Here is a 23,180-nt window from a genome sequence, read left to right as displayed (position 1 = left end):
TGAGTATAGGAACAGAGTGAGGTGGAGGATAAATGCGTGGCTGAGGGCAGGGATTCAGATTTCTGGATCTTTGGGACTTCTTTTGGGGCAGGTGTGACCTGTACAAAAAGGACGGGTTGCAATTGAATCCCAGGGGGACCAATATCCTGGCAGGGAGATTTGCTAAGGCTATTGGGGAGAGTTTAAACTAGAATTGCTGGGGGGTGGGAACCGAACTGAAGAGACAGAAGAAGAGGCGGTTGGCTCACAAATAGAGAAAGCTTGTAGACAGTGCGAAAGGGAGGATAGGCAAGTGATAGAGAAGGGATACGCTCAGTCCGATCGTTTGAGATGTATCTGTTTTAATGCAAGGAGTATTATGAACAAAGTGGATGAGCTTAGAGCGCGGATCAGTACTTGAATCTGTGATGTTGTGGCCATTACAGAGACTTGGATATCTCAGGGGCAGGAATGGTTACTTGGAGTGCCAGGCTTTAGATGTTTCAGAAAGGACAGAGAGGGAGGTAAAAGAGGTGGGGATGTGGCACTGCTGATCAGAGATAGTGTCATGGCTGCAGAAAAGGAGGAAGTCATGGAAGGAATGTCTACAGAGTCTCTGTGGGTGGAAGTTAGGAAGTGGAAGGGGTCAGTAACTACTGGGTGTTTTTTATAGCCCACCCAATAGTTACAGGGACATCGAGGAGCAGATAGGGAGACAGATTCTGGAAAGGTGTAATAATAAGAGTTGTTGTGGTGAGAGATTTTAATTTCCCAATTATTGATTGGCATGTCCCTAGAGCCAGGGGTTTAGATGGGGTGGAGTTTGTTAAGTGTGTTCAGGAAGGTTTTTTGACACAACATGTAGATCAGTGTACAAGAGGAGAGGCTGTACTTGATCTGGTATTGGGAAATGAACCTAGTCAGGTGTCAGGTCTCTCAGTGGGAGAGCATTTTGGAGATAGTGATCACAGTTCTGTCTCCTTTACCATAACATTGGAGAGGGATAGGAACAGACAAGTTAGGAAAGCGTTTAATTGGAGTAAGGGGAAATATGAGGCTATCAGGCAACAACTTAGAAGCATAAATTGGGAACAGATGTTCTCAGGGAAATGTACGGAAGAAATGTGGCAAATGTTCTGGGGATATTTGCATGGAGTTCTGCATAGGTACATTCCAATGAGACAGGAGAAGGATGGTAGGGTACAGGAACTTTGGTTTATAAAGGCTGTTCTAAATCCAGTCAAGAAGAAAAGAGCTTACGAAAGGTTCAAAAAAACTAGGTAATGATAGGGACCTAGAAGATTATAAGGCTAACAAGAAGGAGCTTAAGAATGAAATTAGGAGAGCCAGAAGGGGCCATGAGAAGGCCTTGCCGGACAGGATTAAGGAAAACTCCAAAGCATCCTACAAATATATGAAGAGCAAGCGGATAAGACGTGAGAGAATAGGACCAATCAAGTGTGACAGTGGAAAAGTGTGTGTGGAACCAGAGGAGATAGAAGAGATACTTAATAAATACTTTGCTTCAGTATTCACTACGGAAAAGGATCTTGGCGATTATAGGGATGACTTACAGTATATTGAAAAGCTTGAGCATGTAGGTGTTAAGAAAGAGGATGTGCTGGAGCTTTTGGAAAGCATCAAGTTGGATAAGTCACTGGGACCGGACAAGATGTACTCCAGGCTACTGTGGGGGGGGGTGCGAGGGAGGAGATTGCTGAGCCTCTGGCAATGATCTTTGCATCATCAATGGGGACGAGAGAGGTTCCGGAGGATTGGAGAGTTGCAGATGTTGCTCCCTTATTCAAGAAAGGGAGTAGAGATATTATTCATGGTAAGGCTCTTGGCAGTGTGGAGGATCAGACTTGGGGTCCAAGTTCATAGGACACTCAAAGCTGCTGCGCAGGTTGACTCTGTGGTTAAGAAGGCATGTGGTCCATTGGCCTTCATCAATCGTGGGATTGAGTTTAGGAGCCGGGAGTTAATGTTACAGCTGTATAGGACTCTGGTCAGACCCCACTTGGAGTACTGTGCTGATTTCTGGTCACCTCACTACAGGAAGGATGTGGAAACTATGGAAAGGGTGCTGAGGAGATTTACAAGGATGTTGCCTGGATTGGGGAGCATGCCTCATGAGAATACTTTGCATGAACTTGGCCTTTTTCCTTGGAGCGCGGAGGATGAGAGGTGACCTGATAGTGGTGTATAAGATGATGAAAGGCATTGATCGTGCGGATAGTCAGAGGCTTTTTCCCAGGGCTAGCATGAGAGGGCACAGTTTTAAGGTGCATGGAAGTAAGTACAGAGGTAACTTTTTTACGCAGAGAGTGGTGAGTGCATGGAATGAGCTGCCAGCAACAGTGGTGGAGGCGGATACGATACAGTCTTTTAAGAGACTTCTGGATAGGTACATGGAGCTTAGAAAAATAGAAGACTATGGGTAACCCTAGGTAATTTCTAAGGTAAGGACATGTTCGGCACGGCTTTGTTGCCGAAAGGCCTGTATTGTGCTGTAGATTTTCTATGTTTCTATAAATGAACAGCAAAAATGATGGGGCTTAAAGTACAGAAGCAGTCTTCATTCTGGTACCAAGGAGATGACCTTTCATCCCAGAATTGAAAGCAACAAAAAGATTTTCCCCTAACTGTAGAACCCTTTCAACTATTCTTCTTCTAATTGGTGCAACTGAGACAGCCATAGTGTAAAGATTTTACTCTGGTTGCATTTGATAAATTAATTCAATTACTGTGATTTCTGATAAGAACATAGAACATAGAACATGGCAGTACAGGGATAGGCCCTTCAGCACATCATGTTGTGCCAAACCAAATAAATTGGTATCAAATGGCCAACTAAACTAATCCCTTATGCCTACAATGTCCATATCCTTCCATTCTCCTCACATTTGTATGCCTATTTAAGCATCTCTTAAAAGTCCCTAATGTATCTGCCTCTACCAGCACCCCAACGCATTCCAGGTACCCTCCAATCTGTGTTTTAAAAAAAACACAAAAAAAACCCTCACATCTCCTTTGAAATTATCCTTTACAATAAATGCATGTTCTCTGGCAGTGTGCAACCCATGCACAACTCATACCTGAAGAATGCACTTGCCATACCATGTTTCCAGCATGCTTCCATTTGGACTGCCTTGTGTTAGTGTGGGGCTGGAAGCAGGAATTGGTGGTCTCTTAGCATGTTTATCATACTTGTATGTGATACTTGGGAAATCCCTGTCATCGACAGTAACTCCACCTCTGGTTCTGAGTAGACTGATTAAACCAATGTAGGAACAATATATTGTTCTGCAGATGGGACAGAAGGTTTTTGAATGAACAAGGCAACACATTCTTTGTGAGTTGGGCTTCCATGTCCTCTTGACACATGTACTGAATGTTTTCACTAATTTCCTTACTGTTCCTTCTTTGTTTTGAGAAAAAAATGTTTATTGTCAGATGTACCGAGGTACTGTGAAAAATTTTGTTTTGCATATCATGCATACAGATCATTGCATTGTTTCAGTGTCAGGGAAAAGCAACAGTTACAAAGAAAGTGCAGTGCGGGTAGAGAATAAGGTGCAAAATCAAAGCCATAATGAGGTAGATTGTCAAGCAAGAGTCCATTTTATGATACTAAGGGACTGTTAAGTAGACTTATAACAGTAGGATAGAAGATGTTCTTGAGCCTGGTGGTAGGGGCTTCCAGGTATTATTATCTTCTGCCTAATTGAACGGGGGAAAAGAGAGAGTGTCTGAGGTGAGAGCAGTCTTTGATTATGTTGGCTGATTTACTGAGGCAGCTAGAAGCATGGAGGGAAGCCTATACTTTTTGTGATGTGCTGAACTGTGTGCACAACTACAGTTTTGGGCAGATCAGTTGCCATACCAATCTGTGATGCATTGAGATAGGATGTTTTCTGTGGTATATCAATAAAAATTGGTGAGGACCAATGGAGACTTGTCGAATTGAAGTACTGGGTAGAAATATGTGGTGACAGGAAATCATGCAGGCTTGAGGCACCTTAAACCTGAGTTCACGGAACTTTGAGACAGCAACATAATCTCATGCATCATCAAGGTGCTTGTAACAGCGTAGATGTCATCCTGCTTTCTGAATCAGAGAACATCATTGCACCAACCCACCTCTTCTGAGTGGCTGAAAAACATGCAGATGTGGTTAAAAGGTTCAGTTGTTGTTCAGACCAAACATCAGAATGGGGAAGAAATCTGATCTCAATGACTCTGACTTCATAATGATTGTTGGTGCTAGACGAGGTGATTTGAGTATCTCAGGAACTGCTGATCTTCTGGAATTTTCATGCACAACATTCTCCAAAATTTACTGAGAATAGCGCGAGAAGCAAAAAAACATCCAGTGAGTGGCAGTTCTGTGGGCAAAAAAGCCTTGTTAATGAGAGCATTCAGAGGAGAATGGCCAACTGGTTCAAGCTGACAGGAAAGTGACAGTAACTCAAATAGCCATGTGTCACAACATTGGTGTACAGAAGACCTTCTCATTGAACCTTGAAATGGCTGGATTGCAGTAGCAGACCATACCAGGTTCTACTCCTGTACTTAATAAAGTGGAGTGTAGATCACCTTATTCAACCTGTTTAGATCATTAAGTGTTAGGGATCCTGGCCTACTCTGCTCAGATTTGGCTGGTTGTTAGCCTCATTTCCTTGTTCTATCATAACATATTAGATATGACAACTTGCAGGAAAGCTTTTAATATATTACCTAGATATTGCACCGTATACTGTGAAATAAACATTCTTGGTTTTATATATTTAACAACAGCATTTGAAGTCTATATCCTGATTCAGTTTACATTGAGAGAAATGGCCATGATTTTGGTTTACAAGGAGGAAAAAGGCAACATTAAAACTTTAACATGAGGATCTGGTCCACAGCTTAGTACTTACCCTTATTTTATGATCCTCACTTGGGACTGTTCGTGTGAGTGTTCTACTTCAGAGATAGTACATTCCTGTGCTCCTTCAAAATATGTTTACAGTGGAAGCTGGCAGGTGAGGCTTGGGAAATAGAGAAGCAGTAATCCTTCAAGGTTCAAAGTATATTTTAGCTTCCAAACATCGCAAAATAAATAGAGGTACAAATGTCTGGAGCCTTTCTGTATTCCTGCAGTATTCCACTATTGTTTATGCAGGAACCATGATGAATGCATTCCAACTATTGTGGATCAGCATAACTGTTGAAGGAGCTAAGTAGAATAGTCAGAAGTGTTTGAATTGTCAAAGTAGTGCCTTTTTTTCTCTTGAAAGAGATTTTCCCTAATTCCTTCAGATGTTGACATCAATAGAAAATGCAGCTGTTAAAATCCATCCCAATTGTGTAAGAACTGAAGGGCTTGTTTGGCCACCTAGAGCAGTTAAAAGTCAGTCATGTTGCTGTGGATCAAGGACAGGTGGATTCTTGTTCCACGAAGGACATTATATTCTGGATGGCTTTACTAGTTTGGCTTCATGATCAAAATGTTACTGCAAGCTTTTTTATTCCATGTTATTTCACTAACAATTTATATTCCTCAACAACTGCGAGTAAACTTTTCAAATTGAATTATTTCAGGGTTCTCTAACCCAATAATCTGGATTTAGGTGCTGTACTGCTTGAATTTCTCCAAACAATAGGACGTTACTCCAATACACCTTTTAAGACCTTACACAGTATTCTAATAAAATTTTCCACTGAACTTAATGCCTACAGGGAATGTGGAAACCAGGGCCTGGGGAGTTGCAAGGTAAACATCATCAGACACCCAACTAATTGAAATTTCCAAATAATTAGATCCAGGTTTTATCAAAGTTGTATGTACTAATGTACCTCCCTGTTACCATCAGGTAGGAGGTACAGAAGCCTGAAGGCACACACTCAGTGATTCAGGAACAGCTTCTTCCCCTCTGCCATCCGATTCCTAAATGGACATTGAACCCTTGGACACTACCTCACTTTTTTAGTATCTGTTTTTTGCAATATGTATACTGCATAAAGTATACTGAATAAGATTATTTATTTATTACTATTATTATTTTTGTCTTCTATATTATGTATTGCATTGAACTGCTGCTGCTCTTAACAAATAATAATGTGATAATAAACCTGATTCTGATTTGTAATCTGCTAATTTAGCAATTATTTTATCATATTCTGTAATGGCAATATTTCTAAGGTACTGTGAGCACAAGATTACCTGAGAAAAATAAAGCAAAATCTAATCTTGTGTTTGTATTGAATCAACTTTGACCAAAGTAGTACTCAGTTGGTGTTGGCTGCTTTTTTAAAGCAATTGTTCGCTTTTGCAATTTAGATGTTATTTTAGTCAATAATATACAAATACAAACAAAAAAAAAATCACATTACCTGCAAAAAAAGCAGCTGGTTAAAATAAACCTACCTCTGATATTCCCTCCTACACTTTCTTCCAATCACCTTAAAATTATGCACTCTCATATTAGCCACTTCCACCCTGGGGAAAAGTCTCTAGCTATGCTTCTACCTTTGCCTCCTCTCATTTTTTACCGCTATCAAATCACATCTCATCCTCCTTCACTGAAAGGAGAAAAATGTATACTTTTATTTCACCCCACTATGTCTCGGCATTTCCCCACTGCTTATGTGATATTCTGCAGTTGTTAAGTAGTGATTTTCTCATTTGACTTTTTTTTCCCCTTGCAACCTGGGTTGCTCTTGACCCACTAAACCTGTGCTGCCTTTAAGAGCAATCCCACTCCCCCACATTTTTGCCTGCAACCTTTTCTCTCTCACATAGCCATCAACTGATTCCAGTGCTGCCCAACAACACTGAAGGCAATTTAAATAACTGACGAACTTACCAGTTGGAAATGCTTTGGAATGTTGGAGGAAAGCTATGTTGTCACACAAAGAATGCGTTGGACAATTCGGAGACTTAACTTTTTTTTTGAACAAGCTATCAGCAACTAAATTGAAAAAGTAAAACATACTGATCAAACATTACCACAGGATTCAGTACATTTCAGTGTGTACCAACCGTATTGTTTTCCCGTCTCCTGTTTTCCCCATGATTCCTTATGGTTACACTCTACTTCAGTTCAGGATTAATTCCAAGTTGTTGGAGCTCTGGAGCAGCAATACAAGCTGCAGTTCCGCTAGGTTATCCAAATATTATCTCCAAATATATTTTTGCTTTTTATTCATCATTTTTGCTTTAACTTTGATTTCCACCTTCCCATTTCCAAGATGAATCTCACAAAAACCTGCCACTGCAGTTTCTCTAAAAAAAAAACAAGACAACCTTCTTAGGCTTCACCACAAATCAGGTTCTGTTGCCCTAGTTAGCAACTGCAGCACTCCTGGTGATTAGCCTGAATTTGAACTTGGTGTGCAAGTTTACTTAATTTTCAGGGATGAATGATACCTCAGACTTGCAGCCAACCCCTGTGGTCTACTATTTAGACCTCTAATGTTGCCTGTCTTTTCTTATGAAGCTGTATTTTCATCCAGGCTTAACTATTTGGTGTTCTGGTGTCAGATATGAGAATGTCATGCCCAGCCCAATGTATCCAAGTGAATTTGGAGGACGTTTGGACACAGAGTTGGTCATACTTTTCTCATGTCTTGAAATGATTGCTATTAGTAATGCAAATATATATGCACAATCCATATTCTTTACTGTGTAGTATTTTGAAGTCACTTAGGAAGTAGCTATTTTACTTGCACACAATGGTGTAAACATCTTTTATTTCTTTTTTGTACATAGCTATGGATGCCAAGTCATTGGGTATATTTAAAGCAAAGGTTCATAGGTTCTTGATTGGGAAGGGCATCAAAGGTTACATGGAGAAGCTGGTGAACGAGGTTGAGAGGGATAATCAATAAGCTATGATGGAATGGTGGAGTAGACTCAATGGGCTGAATGACCTAAATCTACAATTATGGTGCTAAAATATGCTTAACAAATGCTCTCTGACTATTGACTCTGCTATTAAACCAGTTAATGCTAACCTAAAGCCCACACATACACAGACAGTGAAACACACATCCAGAAAAGGCATTACAGACTATACCTGTCCGTTTATTCTTTGCTGGGCTGCAAAGAATATGGTTGAGACCCCAATATTTTCTGAGATTCTCCAGCATTACACTGAGAAAATTTCCTTCTAGATTATAATTTGTTTATCAACCAAGGCCCCAGTAATTTAATTGTGGCTTCCTGGCTTTGGATCCAGCAAAGGGGAAGTTGCAATACAAGCAAAATGGTGAGATGTTTACTAGGTCAGGTGATGTGTGTAGACAGAGAAACTGATGTAATGTTTCAAGTTACATACATCAAAGTTGCTGGTGAACGCAGCAGGCCAGGAGGCATCTCTAGGAAGAGGTACATTCGACGTTTTGGGCCAAGACCCTTTGCCAGTCCTAATGAAGGGTCTCGGCCCGAAACGTCAACTGTACCTCTTCCTAGAGATGCTGCCTGGCCTGCTGCATTCATCAGCAACTTTGATGTGTGTTGCTTGAATTTCCAGCATCTGCAGATTTCCTCGTCTTAATGTTTCAAAGTGATGAGCTTTCATCAGAACTAGGTTTTAAGTTAAAGAACAGGGAGAGAGGAGTGGAGAAAGCAAAGGAAATCTGTGCATTTGGTGAAACTAAGAGATACTGTGATATGCTTGATGATGATAAAGGCTGATTTGTTTGCAGATTTTCCATGTGGAGGAGGTACAATCGGAGAAATGATGACAAAAGTGAAAAAGAGGAGACTAGAAAAATCATTTCCAATATAAAATCTTACAGTTGCTGGAAATGGAAATGTGAAATTGCTAGAAATATCTGTCAAATCAGGTGGCATCTGTGGACAGAAAAACTTCATTAACATTACAGCTTGACATCCTTTAATCAGACTGGCAAGTTCTGATAATTGGAAATGCTTGTTATTTGAAATTGTTAAATCCAATGTTAAGTCCTGAGGAGTGTGATTGACAGGAAATAATTTGATTTAATTTTGCTTTCTATACAATTTTTCTGTTTACTCTGATTGTAGTTTTACTCATTTCATGTGAAATCCCATTTCAGTAAAACAAAAGCAGAAACAATTTGTGCTAATGAAAGCAACACACAAAATGCTGGAGGAACTCAGCAGGCCGGGCAGCATTTATGGAAAAGAAAAGCAGATGATGTTTCGGGCTGAAACCCTTCAGCAGGATGGAGGAAAATAAGATGAGGAATAGATTTAAAAGGTAGGGGGAGGGGAGGGAGAAACAAAAGCGGATATGTGAAAGGGGGAGAGTGAAGTAAAGAGCTTGGAAGTTGATTGATGAAAGAGATGCAGGCCTGGAGAAGGGGGAATCTAATAAGAGAGGACAGAAGGCCATGGAAGAATGAAAAAGGGGAGGAGTACCAGAGGGAGGCGATGGGCTGGAAAAGAGAAAGTGAGAGAGGGAAAAGGGGATGGGGAATGGTGAAGGGGAGGGGCATTATTGGAAGTTTGAGAAATCGATGTTCATACCATCAAGTTAGGGGCTACACAGACAGAACATAAGCTGTTCCTCCAACCTGAGTGTGGCTTCATCGTGTCAGTAGAGGAGGCCATGGATAGACATATTGGAATGGGAAGTGGAATTAAAATGGGTGGCCACTGGGAGATCCCACTTCTTGCGGATGGAGCATAGGTGCTTGGCGAAGCGGTCTCCCAACCTGCATCAAGTCTCACCCATACACAGGAGGCCATACCAGGAGCACCATAAAAAGTATATGATCCCAGTAGACACACAGGTGAAGTGTTGCATCACCTGGAAGGACTGATGCCCTGAATGCTAGTGAGGGAGGTGGTGTAAGGGCAGGTGTACTACTTGTTTCACTTGCAAGGATAAGTGCCGGGGGGGAGATCAGCGGGGAGGGACGAATGGACAAGGGAGTCACATAGGGAGCGATCCCTGCGGAATGCAGAAAGTGTGGGGGGATGGTAAGATGTGCACGTGGTGGGATTCCATTGGAGATGGTAGAGGTTACGGAGAATTGTGGGCTAATAGTCCTTCCAGGTGAGGTGACACCACCTGTGAGTCTGTTGGGGTCATATACTGTGTCCAGTGCTCCTGGTATGGCCTACTGTATATTGGTGAGACCCGATGCAGGTTGGGAGACCACTTGTCCCAGTGGCCAACCATTTTAATTCCACTTCCGATTCCCATTCCGCTATGTCTATCCATGGCCTCCTGTACTGTTGCGATAAAGCCACAGTCAAGTTGGAGTAACAACACCTTATATTCTATCTGGGTAGCCTCCAATCTGATGGTATGAACATTAATTTCTCAAACTTCTGGTATTGCCCCCCTCCCCCACACACCATTCCCCTCCCCATCCCCTTTTCCCTCTCACCTTATCTCTCTGCCTGCCCATTGCCTCCCTCTGGTGTTCCTTCCCCCTTTTCTTTCTTCCATGGCCTTCTGTCCTCTCCTATTATATTACCCTTTCTCCGGCTCTGCATGTATTTCTTTCACCAATCAACTTCCCAGCTCTCTACCTTTCCCCTTCCCTGTTTCACCTATCACCTTGTGTTTCTCCCTCCCCTCCGCCACCTTTTAACTCTATTCATCTTTTTTTCTCCAGTCCTGCTGAAGGGTTTTGACCTGAAATGTCAACTGTACTCTTTTCCATGGAAGCTGCCTGGCCTGCTGAGTTCCTCCAGCATTTTGTGTGTGTTGCTTGGATTTCCGGATTTTCTGTTGTTTGTAGTAATGAAATCTAATCCTAGTCTGCTAGAAAGGAGTTACTCAGTGTTGAATCGGACTCTTTAGATCAATTTCAGTCAAACTGTAATGCCTTCTAAACATTATCAAATATTCAATAACTCATCAGAATTGTATTTTGACTGTAGAACTTTTACTGAAGTAATATAAGTATTTACTGAAAATTTGACTCTTGTTTCCTATTTTAGGCATGCCCGGAGACACTTCAGTCAAGCAGAAGGAGGACAACTGGATGAGGTGCGACAAGTGATGGGTATGCTGGCATTTCCCTCTGATACTCACATTTCGCCATATAAGGTAAACTTGTTGATATGTTTATTTTTCGAAAAATTCAGATGAGAACAACTAATATATTTTAAAATTTTAGATGTGAAATGTAGATGATGCCCTTAATATACCTATAATTAAAAATGATTTCAGTCAGATTTAGTCCATGATGTTATATGATGTTATATACAGTCCCTTGTGCTGTATTTATTGATGCAGCTCAGCTGTCAGAATACATACCAGTCAGAGGAAGAGAAAATCTAGAATCATGTTACTGTGGTAAATTGACCAATCTACTGTTGTATTTTATCATACATAGAAGATACGGAGTTCAGAGCTATACTGATATTCTTGGGCACGTCAACGTCCAGACGGAAGTTATGGATGTCTTTAGAAAAATATTAATGCCAATAAGCCCCCAGAGATTGATGGATCTACCCCAGATTATTGTGAGTGACAAGGTGGAGTCTTGAGTGGGATCTTTGTATCCTTGTTAGCCACAGGCAAGGTCTCATCTCAAAACTGGGAAACAGTTAAAATTGTTTCTTTGTTTCAAAAGGACAGTAGGAAAGGCAATAGGACAGTCTAGGGTAAATAGTGAGAATTTTTTTCCCAGGGTACAAATTTCAAGTACTAGAGGATATGTATTTAAGATGAGAAGGGGAAAGTTTAAAGGAGATGTATGGGGCAGCTACTTTTTTGTATACAGACTGCTAGGTGCTGCCAGGGGAGGTGGTGAAAGTAGATATAGTAACAATAATTAAAGAGCCTTAAGACAGGTGCATGAATAGGCAGAGGATAGAGAAATGCAGACAGTATGCAGCCAGATGTGCAGTTTAAATTGGCATCATGGTCAGCACAGACATCTCGGGCCAAAGGACCTTTCCTTGTGTTTTGCACTGTTCTACTTTATGTTCCAAATATTTGCATTCATTATGAAAGAAATTCCAACATTAATGTTGTCTTTCTGGCATCTATTTATTGTTAATTTCCTTGTTGTTGGGATAGTGCATTTCAAATGAACTCCACCCTTCCACCTTTTATCCTTACTTGAGAAAATAGTAAATGAAAGTCATCCCCCTCAGATATCTGCTGTATGTTCCCTGCTTCCAGTTGTCGATGTTTTCTGTCTATTCTATGGAATCTGAAGTTCTTTTATGTGGAAAAGAATGGAGAAGTTGTTTAAACTTGAGTACTCTCAAACCTCCTAAGTTTGGCATGGATTTATTTTAATACAGAAGTCAAATATGTATGTTATCATTACAGGATCTTTTGGATCCAGCCCGATGGAAAATGCTCATTCAACAATTCAGATATGATAACTACAGACTTCATCAACTTGGAAATAGTTCTGTCTTCACTATAACACTGCAAGCAGGACTTTCAGCTATAAAGACACCGTATCCTTTCAGAGTTTTGGAACCTTTTGTGTCTCTGTCAGTACTTATTTTGTTGTTTTTTTAAATATTTAATTGGTGTAGGGTTTAGGTGGTTAGAAGTATGCAAATTGTAAAATCATTCCCTAACCGTGGAAGAAGATTTTTTTAAAAATAAAAACAGATTGGGAGATTACTCACCAAATCTGTGAGGTATCTGAATCAGGTTGATTATCACTGATATATGTCATGAAATTTGTTGTTTTGTGGCAGCAATATAGTGCAAGACATTAACATTACTATAGTGGAGAGGAAGGAGGTGTTCCTAAAATACTGAATCTAGGTTTTCAGACTCCCGTACCTCCTCCCCAATGTTAGTAATGGTCACAAGTTTGCCAGATGCTATGGGGATACACACGGGTGTAGCGTTATTGTGCAGAAAAGGTGTTGAGCTCATTGGGGAGGAGAATAGATCATAGCTTTTCTTCAGAACTGGAATTTGGTGATTTAACTTAAGGCCAATTTAGTTGAAAAGGAGTGAGGGAGAGTGCTCAAATAACTGATTAAATGGTGCAAAGCAAATAGTAATAAGGATAAAAGGAAACAAAAGGCATGTGCAAAGTAAGTACCAGGTTTGATCATGGCTGTCCTCATCAAGAATACATGCCCAAATTTAGAGAGCTGTTCCACGGAGAAGCTCGAGTTAAACGTGGGAAAAAGGCACGATTAAGTGCCGCATTGTTTGTGGGTTTCACAAAATGCATTTAATTGCAAATTCTGACTTATCAAACATACAGGTCAGCAGGTGGGCACTCAGTGACTTAATGAAGCAATGAAAGTGATAGATGATGCACGAATGGAGGTCATGATATATCAGTGTCAGGGTAAGACCCATAACAATATAATTTAAGCATAAAGGGTAACAACTTGAGTGGGCGCAGGATGCCAGGTAGTTAGCTTCTGGAAAGGCATAACCAGTAAAAGTAAACCGGTGTTTTGCATCAGTTACTATTGTTGGCAGAATTTTAGATGGTGACGAAGTGGCATACAGGAGGGAGATAGATGAGTGGTGTCTCAACAACAACAACCTTGCACTCAACATCAGTAAGACCAAGGAATTGATTCTGGACTTCAGGAAGGGATAGTCGAGGGAACATACTCCAGTCCTTGTTAAGGGATTAGCAGTGGAAAAGGTGAGTAGTTTCAAGTTCCTGGGTGTCAACATGTCTGAGGATATATCCTGGGTTTAACATGTTGATGTAATTACAAATCAGATGCGACAGCAGCTATATTTCATTAGGAGCTCCAGGAGACTTGGTATGTCAGCAAAGACTCTTGCAAATTTCTACAGATGTACCGAAGAGAAGGTTTAACTGATTGCAAAAGCGTCTGGTATGGAGGGGCCACTGCACAGGATTAGAAAAGCTGCAGAAAATTATAAATGCAGCCATCTCCATCATGGGCATTATTCTCCTCAGCATCGAGGAAACCTTCAAAATGCAATACCTCCAAAAGGTGGCATCCATTATTAAGGACCCCCATCACCCAGGACCTGCCCTCTTCTTATTGCTACCGTCAAAGACAATGTACTGGTGCCTGAAGACACACACTTCTTCCCTTCTGCCATCAGATTTCTGTATGGACAATGAACCCATGAACACTGCTTCACTATTATTATTGCTGTCTTTTTGCACTATTTATTTAAGTAATTTTAGAAATGTATGTAGTATAACTTATATTTTTTTTATGTATTACAATGAACTGCTGCTGCAACACAACAAATTTCATGACATATGTCAGTGATATTAAACCTGATTCTGATTCAGTCCTGAAACTGAGCAATTACCTCAGCATGTACAGAAGATGAGAAAATTCTGTTTCATTAAGATCCAGCTAAGCGTCATGATTTCTAGCATACCCTTCCACATAGTCATATAACCTCCTGAGAGAAGCAAATAATTAATTATATCATGTACAATGAGCATTGCAGTTGACAAAATGTGCTTTTAAATTCATCAATTGACCTTGTTAGCAAGCATCTGGATCTAGTTTTGAGACTTAAAACACTTGTGCATTCAGTAGTGGCAGAGATTGTAGCACATCACGTTAGTTTGGGTTGAAATTTCTGTTAATTAAAGGAGATAGTATCGTGAAGGAATTATGATGTCCAGATAATACAATTGATATTGAGTCTGACTATCTTAGCCGGGAAATAATTTAAAACAAAATACTGTTGGTAGTCGCCATCAAGCTTTTATGAAGGGAGATTGGTAAAATATCTTCATACCAAGTAGGTAAATGGCAGTAACTTTTAGGAAGTTTACAAGAATGATGCTGGAAATGAAAGGATTAACAGATGAGGAATATTTGATAGCTCAGGGCCTGTATTCACTGGAGTACAGGCCCAGAATGATGGGATATCTAATTGAAACCTATCATATATTGAAAGACCTAGCTAGAGTGAGCATGGTAAGGATATTTCGGATAGTAGGAGAGTCAAGGATCAGAATGCCTAGCCTCACAATAAAAGAATGTTCCTTTAGAACAGTCATGAAGAAGAATTTTTTTCAGCCAGAGGTTGGTGAATCTGTGGAATTCATTGCCACGGATGGCTGTGGAGGCCAAATCATTGGGTATGTTTAAAGTAGGGTTGCTAGGTACTTGATTAGTCAGGGTGCCAAAGGTTACAAGGAGAAGGCAGGAGAATAGGGTTGAGAGTGATGATAAATCAGCCATGATAGAATGCCGGAGCAGATTCAATGAGCTGAATAGCCTAATTCCGTCCTATATCTTATGGTCTTAATTTTCTCATCATTTGTATTAATGCAGGTATCTTCCAGCAAGGGAGAATGTAAAATTCAATATGGGTTATTTGATTTTGGTTACCTACATTTGATGCTGGAAATGGAAATGTGTTGACAGATGGAATAAAAAGATGAGAGAGTTCAGCATGAGGGAAGTTTCAATGTCCAAGTGTCAAAATTAACTACTATACATTTCTCTTTCTGTGGTATTGATTAGTTCTGATTTTAATTAGTCCTCCATTGACAGAAGTGTGTTTGTATTCACTGTCTATCAGCAAATGATACGCTTAGCTTTCTTTTCAAAACATTTCTAAATATTCTGCTCAGCTCTGGTTCAGTTTTTTTGTTTGATTATGCTCCTGTAAAGTGCTTGTTGGAAATGGGGGTGGGGGGTTGTTTTGACACCATGTTAAAGGAGCCATAAAAATGGGAGTTAAGTGTAGCTCTTCAAGATTCTTCACAGAATATGCCTGAGCTGTGTGGTCCATAGACAGTGCTATAAAGAAGATGGAACCTCTAAAAATCCAGACTGCCCTGTCTGTAGCAAATCTTTGAACAAGCTCGCACAGCCTCTTCCTATGGCGCATTGTGCTAACTCCCGACTGGTCTGCAAGATTTCCGGTGAAGTTATGAATGAGAATAATCCACCTATGATGCTGCCTAATGGATATGTATATGGATACAATGTAAGTTTTAAAGGTTTGCTTTTGTTTTATGACTATCTTTGCATTAGGCAATTCACTTTTACAAGATGGAATGCATCCTTGGTTGCTGAGGGGCAGGAGGTGAGGTGGAAATTACAGAAGAACTAGCCATTATCCTAATCTTCCATAGATACAAGGGAGATCCTAGTAGTGGTCAGTAGAATAGCATATGTCACACTTGGTCAGAAAAAGGTAAAATGACAAGTCATTCGAAAAGCTATCTCCATTTCTAAAACTCTACACAATATAGATGAAAACCAGACAGCTTGTAGTATTTTTCTATGAAAAGAGTGGTATGCTAAATGTAGCATATTTCAATTTTACATAATTCCTGAATAGCACCCTAAGGATTTTTTGGCCAAATTAAAGCTTGTATAATAGGATCAATAGCACTATGTGTGAAAAAATCATCAATGTAAATGGTAAACAGCTGCGGGCCCAGCACCAACCCCTGTGGCACCCCATTCACCACAGACTGCCAACTGGAGAAACACCCATTTATACCAACTCTCTGCCTTCTATTAGTTAACTAATCCACTATCCATTCCAATACACTTCCTCCGACTCCATGCGTCCATATCTTATAAATTTATAAGTCTCTTGTGCGGCACCTTATCGAACGCCTTCTGGAAATCCAAGTATACAACATCCACTTGTTCCCCTCTATCCATTGCATTCATTATGTCCTCAAAGAACTCCAGTAAGGTTGTCAAACAGGACCTCCCTTTTCTGAATCTATGCTGTACCTGTATAATGGAACCACTCCTTTCTAAATATTTCGCTATTTCTTCCTTAATGACAGCTTCAAGCATTTTCCCGACTACAGATGTTAAGCTAACTGGTCTATAATTGCCCGTCTTTTGCTTACATCCTTTTTTAAAAAGTGGTGTGACATTTGCTGTCTCCAATCTGCCGGATCCTGCCCAGTGTCTTGAGAATTTTGGTAAATGATTACCAATGCGTCTACTATAACCTCCGCCAATTCCCTCAGCACCCAGGGATGCATCCCATCAGGACCAGGGGACTTATCTACCTTCAGGCCCTCTAGTTTGCTCATCACTATCTCTTCAGTGACAGTGATTTTATCGAGGTCCTCTCCTCCCATTTCGTCCATAACATCATTCTTTGGCGTATTAGACGTGTCCTCCACCATGAAGACTGACACAAAATATTCGTCCAATGCCTCAGCCATTTCCTTATCACCCAATATCAATTTCCCTTCCTTGTCTTCCAAGGGACCTACATTGACTAGCCACTCTCTTTCACTTTATATATTGATTAAAAACTTTTGCTATCTATTTTTATATTTTGTGCTAATTTACTTTCATACTCTATCTTCCCTCTCCTTATTTTTTGTTTAATTGTTCTTTGTTGCTTTTTAAAGTTTTCCCAATCTTCCAGTCTCCCACTACTCTTTGCGACTTTGTACACAAGCTTTTAATTTGATACTATCTTTGATTTCCTTAGTTATCCAAGGCTGGCTCTCCCCACAATTACTGTCCTTACTTTTGACTGGAATATACTTTTGTTGAGCACTGTGAAAAATCTCTTTGAAAGTATTCCACTGTTCCTCAGCTGTCCTACAAAATAGCCTGTGCACCCAATCCACATTAGCCAACTCCTCCCTCATCCTGTTGTAGTCTCCCTTGTTCAAGCATAATATGCTAGTTTTAGATTATTTCATCCTCCCATCTGTACGCGAAATTCAATCATACTATGATCATGCTTTCCAAGAGGATCCCCGACTACAAGATTGTGAATCTTACCTGTCTCATTGCACAGGACTAGATCTAAGATAGCATTTTCCCCTGTAGGTTCACTAACATGCTGCTCAAGAAAGCCATCACGGATGCATTCTATGAAGTCCTCCTCAAGACTTCCTTGACCAACCTGATTCACCCAATCTATGTGGAAGTTAAAATCCCCATGACAACTGCCATTCCGTTCTTATAAGCCTCAGTTATTTCTTGGTTAATCGCCTCTGCCACTGCAATATTTTTATTAGGTGGCCTATAGACAACTCCCACCAGTGATTTTTTTTTGCCCTTTACTATTCTTAATCTCTACCCAGATAGACTCAACATTCTGCTCCGTAGATCTTATATTGTCTCTCAAAATCGCCCTGATCTCATTCTTAATCAAGAAAGCTACCCCATCTCCTTTGCCTTCCTGCCTATCTTTCTGTATTGCCTGATACGCTTGGATATTTAATTCCCAGTCATTTCAGCCTTGCAACTAGGTTTCTGTTATGGCCACTAAATCAAATTACTTGGTACTTACCTGTGCCACAAGTTCATTAACCTTGTTTCTGATACTACAGGCATTTAGATAAAGTGTTCTTATACTCATTGTCCTTTTAGAATCTACTGACCGATGCGATTTTTGCTTTTTACTTTTATGCACTCTGCTCTTACTTTTTTCTTCACTAACTGTAGCTTTGGTCTCTGCATCACTTCCCTCTTCTTTTCTGTGTGGGTTCCCATCCCCCTGCCATATTAGTTTAAAACCTCCCCAACAGCACTAGCAAACAAACTCCCTAAGACATTGGTCCCAACCCTGCCCAGATGTAGACTGTCCAGATGGTACTGGTCCCACCTGCCCCAGAAGTGGTTCCAATGCCCCAAGAATCTGAAACCCTCCCTCCTGCACCACCGCTCAAGTCACATATTCATTCTCGCTATCCTGCTATTCCAACTCTGGCTAGCACGTGGCACTGGTAATAATCCTGAGATTATTACCTTTGAGGTCCTACTCTTTAATTTATCTCTTAGCTCCCTAAATTCAGCTTGTAGGACCACATCCTGCTTTCTTCCTATATCGTTAGTACCTACATGCACCATGACAGCTGGCTGCTCACCCTCCCCTTTCAGAATGCCCTGCAGCCTCTCCGAGACACCTCTGACCCTTGCACCTGGGAAACAACACACCATACGGGAGTCCCGTTTGTAGCCACAGAAGCTCCTCGCTATTCCCCTTACCATAGAATCCCGTACCACAACAGCAGAGTCACCCACGGTGCCATGATCCTGGCTACTGCTGCCTTCCCCTAGTGAGCCATCTCCCCCAACAGACTCCAAGGTGGTATATCTGCTTTGGAGGGAAATGACCACAGGAAACTCCTGTACTATCTTCTTGCTATTACTCTTCCTGTTGGTCACCCATTCCCTATCTTTCCTTAGATCCTTAAACTAGGAAATTATATAAAATTATAGCACAGAAACAAGCCCTTTGGCCCACCTGGTCCATGCTGAACCATTAATCTACCTAGTTCCATCAACCTTCACCTGGAGGAAGAAATTTAGACAGGAGTTTCAATATTTGCATTAAAAAATCATTGATAAGTTTAAATACTTCCTATTGAATATCAAGAGGCATATTTTCAAATGATTAGCAAGAATCCAGGAATGATACAAGAAAAATCATTTTCATATATCAAATAGTTGTATTCTAGATTACATTACCTCTGACCTTAATTGTATGTGCTCTTGTGGGAAGCTTCTATCTACCACATCTATACAACCTGCAACTTTTATGTTCGCTCCCTACCCATTCCCTCTGTGATAATACCTATCATGATTCACAGCATCCAAACAGAGATTGCAATCCTTCAATTGACATCTCTTGCCATTAAGAAGTTGAAGTGTCCCTCATGTTATATTTGAAGCACGCCTTAATATTGTGTGTTCACTTTGAGTAAAGTTATCTTTTACAGTAATTATCCTATCCATAGGTACTTTTCAATCAGGAGTTACACTCTGACTTGACTATTCTACTTGCCTGTTTTTGTATTCCTGACACAAGTTTTGGGTAGTAAATTGATACCCACTTAGTTAGCATTCTTATATGAATTTAATTTGAAAACTTAATTCCATTTTACTTTTGTTCTTGAAAATTTCAAAGCATGTCATCTGCTGGTAGTTTAGAGTGTTCATGGTGTCTATTATACTTTGACAGTTGACACTCCAATCAGTATGTTTTATTTTTACTCAGTGCTGATTTCCTTCTTTCATTTGGTGAATACCAAAAATAGTCTTGACACCTATATAATAATAACTCTACTTAACACCTTCTCCGGGAAATAAAATAGATGTATAATACTGGAAGCATTGGGCACAATCCCTTCAGCCCAACTGGTCTATGCCAACCAAGACACCCATTTAAACTAATCCCATTTGCCCAAGTAAAAGGAAGTACATTGTTTACCAATAGAATTTTTTTATAGAAAAAATAAACCGAGTTTGCAAAGGTATTCACTTTCTTGAAAGCATTGGAAATTCTGAAATAAAAACAGAAGATATTGTCAACACTAATCAGGTTTAGCAGCATCTGTGGAAAGAGAACTAGTTAGTATTTTTGGTTGAAAACTCTTCATCAGAACACTTGAAGTACAGAATCTTGTAGTGCTTCAAGCTTGCTCCTTCTGCTCACAGGAGAAAAATGTACTGCTGATACCTTGGTTAATTGTCTATTGCTTGTCTTTTTTTCCATTTCTGAATTCACAGGATGCTGGTGTTATTGGCACATTGGGATTTTAATGCCTATTCTTATTTATCAATGAACTGAAGAGTTTGCCAGACCACTTTTTACCCTAGATCTGGAGTCAAATGAGGCCAGAATGGAAAGGTTGCTACATTGCTTTTTCCCTAAGCATATTGGTGATGAGTTCTTATCACAATTTAGTAATTTCATGGTCACCAGTATTTGCATAAGCTTTTTATTCCAGTAATGTAGGTAATTATTATCCCAATTAAATTTGCTGTTTTTTTTATTGTTTCAGTCACTACTTTCTATTCGTCAAGATGACAAAATTATCTGTCCAAGAACCAAAGAAGTCTACAACTTCTCTCAAGCTGAAAAAGTTTACATCATGTAGAAGTATGAAAAAGCGCAAGGCCAGAATTTGAACCACGGGCTACTATTTGGCTTGGCCTGACTGCTGGGTATAGCTTGATTACCTGTGGCAATGCACCTTTTTTGGTGGATGTCTGTCTCTTGTGATCAGAAGTCCAAATGGAACAAAAAATACACAGTGTTGTATGATGACAGGAGCATTGTGAAAGCAAGAAGAGTTTGTACTAAAAAGGTGAAATAAAACAGTTGAGGCTTTGACAAGAGTTTTGTAGTGGTTTACATTATCTGACGAATTTTGACAGTTTTCAAATGTATTTCATTCGTAAATTTAAATTTAGTAACTCTCATTAGTGTTGTGCTTGGGGGGATACAATATTGAACTTGTTTGGCTGCCTTATTTCAGGCCTTCAGAACTTGCATAACTTGCACAACTGCAGTTAGTGTTTTCAGGCCATAGTGTTTTAGAGTAGTATATTTCAGTTTAACCAGATCAGCTGTAAAACAAAAACTTAACGTATTTTGAGTAATTGTGATTTCGTTCCAAGATGCACAATTGGAAATTCCAGAAAGCTTATGTTTTAGCTCTATTTATGCATGCAGACACTGCTAGGTTGTAGAATTATAAGGTTGGAATCAATTGCAAATTAAAAAGAATCAAATAAAACCTGGTTTAGTTTGTTTTATTTGATCTGAGTAACTTTTATTTCACTTTTACAAGTACTTGAAACTTTTCTTTGAAAGGGACCTGTGCACTTTTCCACAACTACTTTCCTTCCTGAAATTGTGATTTGAGTTTGAATTTTTTGTCATATCCTGTTCATATTCATACATGGGTACTCAGCCTGCTGACACTCTCTGTCCCATAGAACTCTGTAATGCTTTCATCCTGAAACTTTGAGTTGCGATATTAAGCCAAAACTTTTGTTCTTTCTTCCATTTCCTGCCCATTTTAAGAATACAAATTGTGTGAATTTGGCCAACCACATGGTTTATTCACCCATAGAGGAATCCAGGCAACTCTTGAGAGATTTCAATTTCCTTTCAATGTACTTTATCTTCAGCCAAGAGAAGACTGAAGCCAGCAGTTGGGTCTCATTTTTGGATAAATGCAAGACCTGTCACAGTTGAAGGATATCACAGCTATTTCAGCAGCAGGGTATCTGAAGTGTCTAGGACAGTGGGATGTAAAACACTAGAAATGTTGGAAATCTGAAAAGGAAACTGGCAATCCTCAACAGATTGAGCAGCAAATCTGGAAAGAGAATAGTGGTCAATATTGCAGGTCAATCTCCAAGAGGAGTGGCCAGTTCTGCTGTGCATTTTTGCCCTGCTAATGTGATGAATTGGGACAGAGGCTGAGGCCTACTCCAGCTGCTCTGGGAATGGATCCAGGGACTCATTCTGGTTTGGAATGCTGTGGCTTGCTTTTATTAAGTGCATGATTTGTGTTTTTTTTTCCCCCCTCTCTTTCTCTGCACAGTAGTTTTTGGTCTTTTTTAAGTTGGGTTATTCGGGTTTCTTGCTTTGTGACTGCCTGTAAGCAGAAAAATTTCAAGGTGTAGAGTTTATACATTCTTTGGTAATAAATGTGCTTTGAATCTCTGAAAATGGGATGCAAACTGCTTTTTGTTTGAGGAAGACATGGAACAACCCCTGATGAAGTATCGAGCTTTGTATCCCATTGCTTTTTCAAATACATTGCCTTTTGGTGCTGCTTCCTGTTCGTGAATAGGACCTGAAAGTTTAATCACATTCTTTTTTTTTAAATCATGCTCTTGCTCTCACTTGGTCTATATGATGTTTTCTTTTTATCTTGATTCCATCTCAGTGGATAACTTGGTGATCAATATCTGTTCCAGGTCTACTGATTCCCACATCTGTTTTAGCTGCGCTTCCTTTAACTTGGCTTCATAATACAACAGTACAGCACAGGGCCAAAACCTTCAGCCCACCACATCTACACTGACCAAGATGTCAATCTTAATCCCATTAGCCTACTGATAGTCCATATTCTGCTATCCCCTCCCTGCCTGAGTGACACATGAACAGGCAGGAAACAGTCTTCTTGCAAGAATTCCTTTCCATCTCATTTCTATTGTGATGCAAAAAGCTTCTACAATAAGTATTCTATGGTGTCTGTTTGTTGTTAATAGTTTCTCCACCTCCATATTTGACATGTTATATAACCAATTCTGTTCCATTTCCTTCACTTCGCTCAGCTCTTCTTTCCAGAACAAGCATTTCTTCCACCAACAGGCATATCTTCCACTTCAACCCAAAGAGTCTCAAGACACGAGAGACTGCAGATGCTGGAATCTGGAGCGGCAGTTTGCTGGAGAATAGACAGCCACAAGGGCTGCTTACTCCACAAACAACATCAACACCACCACTTCCCTTCTTAATGTACCTTCTTTAAACTCTATCATCTCTTATATTAATAGTGTTTGGTAAACACTC

General features: G+C 40.1%; 1 protein-coding gene across 1 annotated transcript in view; it reads left to right on the top strand.

The window, feature by feature from the left end:
- Positions 1-22,257, top strand: part of maea (macrophage erythroblast attacher, E3 ubiquitin ligase) — a 90,337-nt gene extending 68,080 nt beyond the window's left edge. The window contains exons 6-9 of the mRNA XM_072256628.1: positions 10,910-11,018; positions 12,255-12,388; positions 15,659-15,854; positions 20,650-22,257. Of these exons, the coding sequence (XP_072112729.1) occupies positions 10,910-11,018; positions 12,255-12,388; positions 15,659-15,854; positions 20,650-20,745 (535 nt within the window). The 3' untranslated portion in view covers positions 20,746-22,257. The remainder of the gene's footprint in view (positions 1-10,909; positions 11,019-12,254; positions 12,389-15,658; positions 15,855-20,649) is intronic.
- The last annotated feature ends 923 nt before the right edge of the window (positions 22,258-23,180 follow it).

This window comes from Mobula birostris, chromosome 4 (assembly GCF_030028105.1).
Source record: "Mobula birostris isolate sMobBir1 chromosome 4, sMobBir1.hap1, whole genome shotgun sequence".
In the NCBI taxonomy this organism is placed as follows: Eukaryota; Metazoa; Chordata; class Chondrichthyes; order Myliobatiformes; family Myliobatidae; genus Mobula; species Mobula birostris.
Note: the sequence above shows the minus strand (reverse complement) of the source record. Positions and strands in the feature narration are given on the sequence as shown.